The sequence below is a fragment of the Bombyx mori genome, chromosome 6 (assembly GCF_030269925.1).
Source record: "Bombyx mori chromosome 6, ASM3026992v2".
Classification (NCBI taxonomy): Eukaryota; Metazoa; Arthropoda; class Insecta; order Lepidoptera; family Bombycidae; genus Bombyx; species Bombyx mori.
Genome location: NC_085112.1, coordinates 962,875 through 973,645, shown reverse-complemented (window position 1 = coordinate 973,645; position 10,771 = coordinate 962,875). Strand labels below are relative to the sequence as shown.

General features: G+C 41.7%; 2 protein-coding genes across 3 annotated transcripts in view; one reads left to right on the top strand and one right to left on the bottom strand.

Annotated features, from left to right (window-relative positions):
• LOC101741768 (uncharacterized) overlaps nt 1-10,620 on the top strand; it is an 87,996-nt gene extending 77,376 nt beyond the window's left edge. For both annotated transcript variants that reach the window (XM_038011649.2, XM_038011650.2), the window contains 12 exons: nt 460-585; nt 1,185-1,331; nt 2,281-2,388; nt 3,471-3,721; nt 4,326-4,545; nt 5,774-5,841; nt 5,910-6,371; nt 6,731-7,127; nt 7,762-7,864; nt 8,229-8,768; nt 9,619-9,755; nt 10,465-10,620. In XM_038011649.2, the coding sequence (XP_037867577.1) occupies nt 460-585; nt 1,185-1,331; nt 2,281-2,388; nt 3,471-3,721; nt 4,326-4,545; nt 5,774-5,841; nt 5,910-6,371; nt 6,731-7,127; nt 7,762-7,864; nt 8,229-8,768; nt 9,619-9,755; nt 10,465-10,601 (2,696 nt within the window). In that variant the 3' untranslated portion in view covers nt 10,602-10,620. The remainder of the gene's footprint in view (nt 1-459; nt 586-1,184; nt 1,332-2,280; nt 2,389-3,470; nt 3,722-4,325; nt 4,546-5,773; nt 5,842-5,909; nt 6,372-6,730; nt 7,128-7,761; nt 7,865-8,228; nt 8,769-9,618; nt 9,756-10,464) is intronic.
• Nucleotides 1-10,771, bottom strand: part of LOC101740450 (uncharacterized) — a 960,210-nt gene that overhangs the window by 666,533 nt on the left and 282,906 nt on the right. The window lies entirely within an intron of this gene.

Genomic DNA, 10,771 nt, shown 5'->3' with positions numbered 1-10,771 from the left:
AAAACTTAAGCCCTTACGCGGAACAATGCTACGTTAAGGGCATACGACAGTATGATCTGCTTTTAAAGAAATGGAATATTACATCTATGACTCGCGAACGTCTAAGGAATCTTTATAAAAATCATACTTTTCTTGAAAATATGTGCATTTTCAGTACCCAGTCGCTGTAGAAGTAACTATTCTTTGGCCGATAAGCAACACAGCGCCATGAATAATCAATTACTTGGCACAGTTGTTCTCACGCCTCGTCAAAAATCGAGTCACTCAAAGAACTTACCACTAAACCATACATTATTATAATTAATTATTATAATTAACAATAATTTGTGTGTAATTTTTAAAATTCCACACGTCGTATCGTCGTAAATAAATACTGTCCTATTATTTTAATGCTCATCTTATAATTTTTAGCATTTGGAATGCTTTTGTTTTATGATAAACGTGGTCTCATGTCCTCAGAGACGGAGGGTCTAAGCAGCGGCTGTGAAGACGGCGGCGTCAAAGAAGAAATCGCCCGTGATTATGCAGCTCTGCAGTCTAGACTGTGCAGGGAATTCTCTGACAGACGCGATAAGTTGCACGCCGGTGTGTAGTTCTTCTAATATTTAATAGGCAGCATCTCTGACAGAATGCAATCGACACAGTAATTAATCCTGCTATGTATTCGGGTAATTCATCTCTCTCAACACGTAAAACTTAAGCCGATCTTCGTCGTTAGCAGTATGGAAGTAAGGAGGACCATCTGAGTCTATTAAAAATTGTCCGCTAAAAGGAGACAATTAAGTTAGCGCCATAGTAGCAAGAGGAAAGATTTTAAAAACAGCTAAGCTATTACAGTAGGATATTAAATTAAGAAGGAAATAAACACCTCCTTCATAAATGGTAATAAAAGTAGATAGTTGATTTTAAATACTGCATATGTTGTAACTACACAAATCACGTAAAATATAAACATTTTCAACTCAGCACACTTGATTCTATTTAAAATTTCTATATTCGTATAAATTCCATATTCCACACTAGGATTAGTTTTTCAACAATAACTTGCTGTTTACAGGTGGATAATTTTTCGCCTTATCCATAGGGGACAAGATGGTCCTTCGTCCTTCTACCTTCCATAGTTAGGAGTCATTTTTCCCTTGCTATGTTTTCCAAAGAAAATAATACTCCTACGATATTTCCAGCATCTCGTCCTGTAGCAACTGAGGAGCAGCTATCGGCCGATTTCCGAAAGAAACTGGTTGAATGGCAGCTGAAGACAGGAGCAGTAAGGCAACCCCTACCAGTGCCGGCGAGGCAAGATTTGAGCGAAGACTTTTTGAAGAGATACGGTATTTTATTATAGAAAATTTCACAGATGAACTTCCAATGCATTTATTGAATATTTTTTTTATTGCTTAGGGAGGTGGACGAGCTCACAGCCCATCTGGTGTTAAGTGGTTACTGGAGCCCATAGACATCTACAACGTAAATGCGCCACCCACCTTGAGATATGAGTTCTAAGGTCTCAAGTATAGTTACGAATTACTAGCTGTACCCGTCAGTTTCGCTGGGAATTTAAAATTAACATTATTATTTCTCACCTCCAGAAAGATTCTCATCATTAACGCCCCTGCAACTGGTGTAGGGACTCCAACACTCATATAAATATTAGCCTATCAATTAAGTACATATTGTATTTTCTATATGGATACCAAGTTTCAAGTCAATCGGACCCATAGTTCAGTAATTATAACGGAACATCCGTAAAAACCACTGTAGATTTATATATTAGTATAGATTTAGAAGCACGCCCCTTTTTTGCAAGAAATCCACCTAATATTTAACAATTGTCCAAGTTCACATAAAAACATCCCGAACCATATATTTCGAAGCAAAAAATAGTTTCGCAAGTCGTATCAAGATGTAAAAAGGATGATGAAAATTTAAGCTTTATTTAATGTATTTATATATATACTTTATTGATGCTGATTTTACTCATATGAGTTAATAAATAATTGGTTAAGCATATCGACGCTTGAAAGGCAAACGTGACTAAGCGACAATGCGTGAACTTTACAGTAGACTAATTTAAAGTTGAAATACCTGAAAAAAAAACTATTTTAACGAATCTAGCTGTAGGATTGAAATGATTTTAATAGACCTGGAAATATATATTTTTTGCACATCGAATATGGTTATTGCCTATCATTTATGTACAAAGCAGTTATTTTCGCTTAGTCACGTTTGCCTTTCAAGCGTCGATATGCTTAGAATGACAGTAGAACGTATAATTTACAGATGCATGGGAACGCATGAAAGAAACCAACACAGTTCCAACTTGGGAAAAAGTGGCGAAACCTGATGAAGTCCTCGTACAAACATCGACGGGACTGTTTAAGTTTCAAGGTCATTTAACAATCTTAAATTAACAAGGAATCGATATTCATTGTAAGCCAGCACGTTTTTTTTTTTTATTACTTAGATGGGTGGACGAGCTCACAGCCCACCTGATGTTAAGTGGTTACTGGAACCCATAGACATCCACAACGTAAATGCGCCACCCACCTTGAGATATAAGTTCTAAGGTCTCAAGTTTAGTTACAACCGCTGCCCCACCCTTCAAACCGAAACGCATTACTGCTTCACGGCAGAAATAGTTAGGGTGGTGGTACCCACCCGCGCGGACTCACAAGAGGTCCTACCACCAGTTGGTACCACCGTCCTGCCTCTTTCTGCAGCGATGCGTTTTACGTTCCGATGCGTTTCGGTTTGAAGGGTGGGGCAGCCGTTGTAACTATATTTGAGACCTCAGAACTTATATCTCAAGGTGGGTGGCGCATTTACGTTGTAGATGTCTATGGGCTCCAGTAACCACTTAACACCAGGTGGGCTGTGAGATCGTCCATCCATCTAAGCAATAAAAAAAAAAAAATTTCAAGGATCGGAATTTTAATTTAGACTTACACCTCATATCTCAGGATAAATGGTGGCATTAGCTAGGCGATACCTATGAGCTTCCATTACGATTTAACACTACATGAGATGTGGTCATTCACTCTTCAAAACAATAATTAAAAAGGTAAACGGTAATTGTAAAAAGGAACATTTATGATACCACTGGATCGTAAGTACGATTTACATCTTTCTATTGGACTTCAATTCAAACTCAACCATCCGTTCCAAAAAGTACCACAGCCTTAAGAGCTCGGCGTATACAATGAATCAGCGGGATGCTTTATTTTGTATCACGCCAGAAAGAAATCGAGCTAGTTGCTAAGTACCACCACTAAAGACATCACAGAGTAGTACCTTTTACTGATTGCCTATACGTAACGATCTAACCATAAGATCATATTTCTTTCAAAATACTTGCCCAATTAAAAGTAAAAGAAGAATCTAAAGGATATTGTAATGAATGTCACTTGTTATCTTTTACAATTTTTTATGTTTTCGTGTGCACATGGCCAAAATAAATATGTGACTTTCAGGTATATCCCGGTCATTCACACGCAAGCTCCACGAGTGGGAGAAGTCTCGAGGGATAGCCCCTGAAGCCTCCACGTCCGCACTCCTGAAGGCCGCTAAGGAAAGGAGCAAGGTACCGCAGGCGCCCCTCACGCGCACCCAGTCTGACGGCAGCGTGGCCCCCGCGCCCATGGGCCTCGCCCGCCGCCAGGGCTCCAGCCTCAGCGTCAACGATGCTGATAACTTTGATTCGGAGTACGAGAGAGACCATTCAGTGAGTTTCTTTATAACACAACCAGCGGCCCGCTCCGCTAGGGGTCTTTAACAAAAATTTTAATGACGTTGTTTTTTTTTTTTTAATAAAAGAACACTTATTGCGGTGTAACTATAATATTTAGACATATGCTGTCGTGATACTTTTCGTAGATAATAATGTGTTCTACAAAGCCGTACTACTTTATTTTATTCTATCATCAATAGTTTTCGCAGGGCACGCGATGAAAAGAATGTTTTAACACAGCGTCCCTAACGGCAAATATAGGCAATCGTTCCAACTCCACACAAATTTGAGTTAACTTTTACGCTATCGAGAACGTTAAAAAACTCGCACTAAGCACACAGAACAATATTTCCTTCCAAACAAGTTAAATTAGCAATAGTAGCTTTTCATTCACCCTTCAGCATTCTCGATGGGTCCGCCAAGCTTTAAAGATCAAGATGTGAAGCTAGAAACAAACGATAATAAACCGAATTTAAAGTTGTTACCATGATTTACTTATTTGTGCCAAAAAGACAAGCGTAGTAAATATAAACATGGGTTTGACTGGATACAACCTTCTTAGGAAATTACTATTAACCAGTACTAATTCAACAACCAGCTTGATGGGGGCGAAGACTGCGAGAGTCCAAACTCTCGAGGCGCCGTTATATTCGAAGTGGAAGATGAAGAAGTATGCACAGCAGCGCCGCTTGTAGCGGTGTCTCCTTGTCACACTCCTCAAAAGCCAGTTTACACCTACGGCCAGGCCGAGGCCAGGTTACTCTGCGAGACCAGTTCAGCGGTCACCGGAACAGCGGTGTTGCAGCCTAACGGAGCTGGTGAGATATATCATTCGATCGATTATTTTAGACATTGAGAGCAGACCCGCAAAATTATAATTTGCGTAATTACTGGTGGTAGAACCTCTTGTGAGTCCGCGCGGGTAGGTACCACTGCTCTGCCTATTTCTGCCATGAAGCAGTAATGCGTTTCTCGCTTGAAAGGTAGGGCAGCCGTTGTAACTATACTGAGACCTTAGAGCTTATATCTCAAGGTGGGTGGCGCATTTACGTTGTAGATATCTATGGGCTACAGTATCCACTTAACACCAGGTGGGCCATGATCTCTTCCACCCATCTAAGCAATAAAAACAAATAAAAAAAAGTGTTCGTGTAATAGTTCATTGTCCTTCGTGATCGTAGGAAAAAGATTTGGGGCAAAAAAAACTTTATTACCTATTATATTTTATTACTTATTTATTATTATTAGAGTGGTGACCTCGTACTGAACGTCGTGACGTGGGCAGACAACCAATGAGTTGGACCGATGACCTGATCAAAGTGGCTGGTAGGAACTGGATGCGGAAGGCTAGAGAGATCCAAAAGGATTTGGTTCATTCGAAGAGACCTACACTCAGCATTAGGTGGACACTTGTTGAAGAAGGCTTATTTTTGTGAACGAGTTCACGGTTCATCTGGTGTTAAGCGGTTACTGAAGCCCATAGACATCAACAACGTAATTGTCAGTGCCGCCACCAACCTTGCGGCATTAGTTCAGTATCTCAAATTTTATTTTACTTCTCTTCAAACGGAAACACATTGCTGTTTTACGGCTGAAGTAGGCAGAGTGATAGTACCTACCCGCGCATGCTCACAAAACGTCCTAACATCAGTAATTACGAAATTTTACGATATTATTTCTTCAACGTGAACATTTTGTAAACTGGTATTTCATTAGAAACATTGGCCTGCAGGACTCAAAAACCGGTCGCATCCCTAAATATGAATCCTTTCCATGAATCAATTTTATCCTTTAAGCCACGACGACTCCACAGTCTCTAATTGAAGTCTTCAGTCACTCAGATTTTCAAAATGACGTTACAGTCATATATTCGTACGAGCAGTAATAATACTCTCATCCCATATGCCGCGTATCTTCAGACGAAAGTCTAAGAGACATGATCGCTCACAATGGTCCTTATGACTCAAAGACATCGAAAGAGCAATAAAAGCCTTTTCAAATATGTTTCTATAAAGAAGACGGATAAGATATTTCATTGTTTAACAGTTGTCCTTTCAACGAGAGGCGGGAAATCAAAAGAAACTGGAACTACTCCTAAAAGCACACGAGAACAGGTAATTTAAAAATTAATATTTCTTAAAACAAATCTCATTATAAAACAATACAGTAAATGCTGTTTCAGAGTAAAAATTCAGAGAGAAAAAAAACATTCGTAAGACAACCGAGCATAGAGGAAGACGCAAAGTTCATAATGAAGACAATCGAAGAGGTTAAAATGGGATCGAGTCGATTCAAAGAAACTACCATTATTGAGGATACCTCTAAAGATGAAACCGATGGCAAGGAATCTCCTCCATCAACCAGTAAAAACATCGAAAAACTAACTAAAACGAAATCGAAAGAATCTAGAGAGAACATAACAGAACTTGCAGAGCGCAAGGAAGCTGACAAAACGAACGGGAAGAAGAAGAATAAGTGTAGAGTGAGGTTGGAAAGGCAACAATCGAAACCTTCGGAGAGCGACACTGAACCAGAGGTAGATACGGTCACGGTGGAAATACCGCGGAGACGAAAACGGCCCAGACGGACCTCGGAGAAACCAAGGACGCCGCCCGCCTCGCTCCACTCCGATTCAGAAGGCGATGTAAGTACAACACATTCCTAACGTTAGGGTAGAGAAGGCGAGAAGGCGTGGAAGACTTCTGTGTGCTTATTGCGAGTTTTTTAATGTTCTCGATAGCTTAAAAGTTAACTCGATTTTGTATAGAGTTGGAACGTTTGCCTACGTTTATCACTAGGGGCGATGTTTCAACTGCATACAAATTTCACTTAACTTTTACGTTATCGAAAAAGTTTAAAAACTCGCACTAAGCACACTGGTTCTGGAGTCTCAACTAAAATTGGATTTTGTCAATCTCTGAACTTGAATGGGTTTACCCGACGACGTATTGAGCCTGATTAAACTGTGTGAATTTATAGTAGTTTTATTCAAATTCCCTACAGGTTTTCGTGCTTAAATTCAAAGCACCAGAGCCGAGAGAAGGTACACCGGAAGTAATAGTGAAGACCACACGAAAAATATTTTCGCCAGTCGTTAGAAGCGGCGAGTCCGTTCCCAGGGCGGTGATACCCGTCAACGTTGAGGACTTGGACAATGTGAGAACGGTCGAACACCGACATTACCCAGAAACAAAGAAGCAATTTACTGAGAAAATAGGAAAGAAAGAAAAGACACGTTCCAAGAGTTCTGGTGATCTTCTGGATAACGAGGAACAGAAAAAAAGGAGTCGACCGCCTCTTCCGCTGTCCCCGTCGTCACAGAGGAAACCTCAGCTCAAAGAAACTGCTCCATCGATCCGCATCATGATACAAAGATACAATAAGAAAATTAACGAAGAAGGTACTCTTTCCGACTACATTAAAATCAAAGAATTTGTGTTAGTTTGCATGTCCATTTAAACATCTCCTTCACATTTAAACTTTTAAGGTTTGTTTCTGTTTTTCTTTAACTTCTTCAAATTAAACAGTTCGTTATGAAATCCTAAAATTGCGAAGATTTCTCTAAAACTTGTAAGTAAATATCATCACTCCAAACAGAAGGAGGTCGTTCTGAATGTCGATAATTCCATTCTCACGAATCGGTTGAAACCACCTGGTCTACGGAGGGAATTCGATTCTTGTGTGTTCCCACTTACTATCACGTCGCTCGCCACTGGAGCAGAGTTTATACATACTACCTAGAACCACTGCCTTTATCCACCGTGCATTTTCGTACCGGATCATGTACCGGATGGAAGCCGGATGCTTTGGAAATTGGAATGAACTCCCTCTAGAGTGTTTCATGAGCACTATGCCCTTTTCCAAACGAAGCTTGCGTAAAGTACTTCGCGGTATAAAGTCACTTGGCCCCCGGAGATTGATGACGTCCATGATGGGAACCACTCAGCATCAAGTGGACCATACGCTCATCTGCTTAAAGTGCAAAATACTATAAATAAAAAACCATATTATTTTTATTTTAACTATATCTACAGGTCCACCTTCAGGAAACAGCAGTGGGGCTTCGTCTCCAGCATGGAGGTCTCCTTCTGCCGAAAGAAAAAGACCTCCGGACATGCCGGTCGGAGTTAACATCAGGTACTTTAGTAAATGTAGTTAATTAATAAATAAAACATACAGTCGAATTGAGAACCTCCTCCTTTTTTGAAGTCGGTTAAAAAATAGATTACAAATGTTGGACGTCCACCACCAAATAGACGGCACTGCGTTCATTACAAGCGAATGAACGCTGGGGAATTGTTTTTCGAACCCAGTCGAGTGGGGTAACGGACCGGGTTATGTCAGATTCCGGCTCCTCCAGAGAGGAAAAGGTAGTCAAGGAGGGCCAAGGAAAAGCAATGAATTACAAGTGAATCCTCGATAAATCCACAAACACATCGCTCGTCTAATCTCCTCTCTTTTCTAACTTTCCATATTACGTTTACACGTATTATTTTTACAGAAACAATCCCTTCTTAGAAAGGGAAGTGCAGAAATCCGCAAGCGCCTGTCAGCTGTCGAGACGAGACCAGACATCCGCCGAGAGCCGCCTGGCCCCCACGCCGTCCGCCGTCGATGGAGTACTGAAGTCCTACAGTGCTAACGCCTTACACCCCGAGCAGACCGGAGACGACACCAAACCGCCGAAGAAAATGGAAGACAGTCAGGAAACAATCAAGGGTGCGGCAAGCACCGACACCATTGTACCGGACCGCACTAGGAACTTACCCTCTTCGAAATATTCTGATGTGCAATCTCTGCCTGCTCTAAGGCAAATATCAGATACCAATCCTCCTAACATAACCAAGCTCGCTTCATCCCCGAGCTTCGGACGGTCTATATCGACCGTTGACCCGCCGTCGCAGTATGACCATGACAACAGCATGGTCCTGTCCGAGAGAGCGGCCAGGATCAAGGCTGCCAGAGAACGATTCTTATCGTCCACTTTGCCGATGAGGCGCGAGGGGACCAGTTCTGCCAATGATTTGAGACCTGGCGATAGGTAAGACCATCTAATATTACTTGTCTCTTTTCGTAGTTTACTGGTCTATTTCTATCATCCGGCCTATTTCTGCCGATAAACAGTTAAACGAAGGGTCCAACAGGACTGTGGAACCTACCCGTGCGGACTTACAACCTACCCCAATAAAATCAAAAATTAATCTGGCAATGTACAACATCTGGTAAGAACCGACTGCCGTGGACCATATCTAAAAATAAACTTAGGGAAGAAGCTGTTAACTGTATTGAAAAAATATTTATTCTACTCTTGAAACCAAAACGCATGAATATTTTTTTCCCTACCTATGTTGATAACCTTGGAGGCTATTTCAACTTTACCCTAGCGTATAGGTGAACTCTCAGGGGTCAAACCGGAAGTGTTGCTAACACTGGCCCTAGCAAGAGCAGTGCTTCGCAGAATCTACCACTGGATTGGAAATGCGACTCACTGAGAAGACCGGCAAGAAACTCAGTGGGGTTAAGGCATGAACGATGGCTATACAAAAGTAATAGGCCGATTGTACTGACTAATGTCTGTATGACTCACGTATATAAGTTTTATTGCCCTTGTAGGCAGATGAGAATACGGCCTGCCTGATGGTGAGTGGTTACTCTCGCCCATGGACGTCAGCAATGCCAGGTGCAGAGCGAAGCCGTTGCCAATCGTAAAATATAGTAAAATGAGTATCTATTCCAGTCTCTGATTTTCACAGTAGAGGGAATTCTAGTCTAGGGCCAGACGATCGCGTGTAAGTTGTCCGAGATTATTACGGCTATACCAGTTCCACACCACACCATACCATTTGCGAATATTTATGAAATAAGTTAATTAATAAATAAACTCCAATTAGGTCAAGCAGAATGAGCTGCGAGAGTAATGTAGCAGAATCTCAAGGTTCCGGCTCCCAGGAGTCTTCGGGACTCGGCAGGAGTGCCTCCACGGGGATGGTGAACGTTGACCGAGAGGCATGGCACAGAGTGGCCGGAGGTACGTCACCAGACCACAGCGCTAACGTCTGTTAAATTACCTCACGAAAATCTGTAATGTTCGTTCGCTGATATGAACTGGCAAGTTCATAGTCGACCTGATGTCAAGTGGTATAAAGCCCACAGTGAAGCTGGTTACTGAGAGACATTCGACCGAAGCCTTTTTGCTCAATTTTTTTAAATCCTGTAGTAGAAATTTTCTGCGATTTGAGTTTTATATTCTGTGCTTAGTGCGAGTTTTTTGACATTGTCAGATTTGTTGTCATGGAATTGGAACAGCTTCCCTTCGTTTGCCGCTAGGGCGCTGGTCCAACTCCATACAAATTTGAGTTAACATTTACGCGATCGAAAAGTAAAAAAAATCGCACAAAGCACATTGGGCACCGGTAACACACTCGCGTGGTACAGCAGCCACGCTCGCCAGCTGGGCCAGATAATTCTAAAGATCAGCCAGACCGTTATTATAAATTTTTTTATTGCTTAGTCGGGTGGACGAGCTCACAGCCCATAGTCAGTGGAGCTTATAGACATCTACAACGTAAATGCGCCATTCGCCATGAGATGTAAGTTCTGAAGTCTCAGTATAGTTACAACGGCTGCCCCACCCTTCAAACCGAAACGCATTACTGTTTCACGGCAGAAATAGGCAGGGTGGTGGTACCTACCCGCGCGGACTCACAAGAGGTCCTACTACCAGTAAAATATTTCAGGTGGACCCCGCGAGAGCCGATGCCGATCGAAGTTCAGCCTGGCGCGGCTGACCGCTAAGCTGCGACGTAAAGACGAAAGCGCCATATCGCGACTTTGCCGACAGAGCTTACTAGTGCAACTCATAAATAAACAATAAACTTAATGTTGTCCAATAACGGTTTTTTTATTAAACTAACTTCAGGCGAGCGATTCGCATCGTTTCTTAATCAAACAGCAGTAGTAGGTAGGTTTGTATGTAAATGCATCTGAAGCACCCCATACCGATATTCCAGATACAAAATTAAGGGAGGAAAAGCATATCTTCCT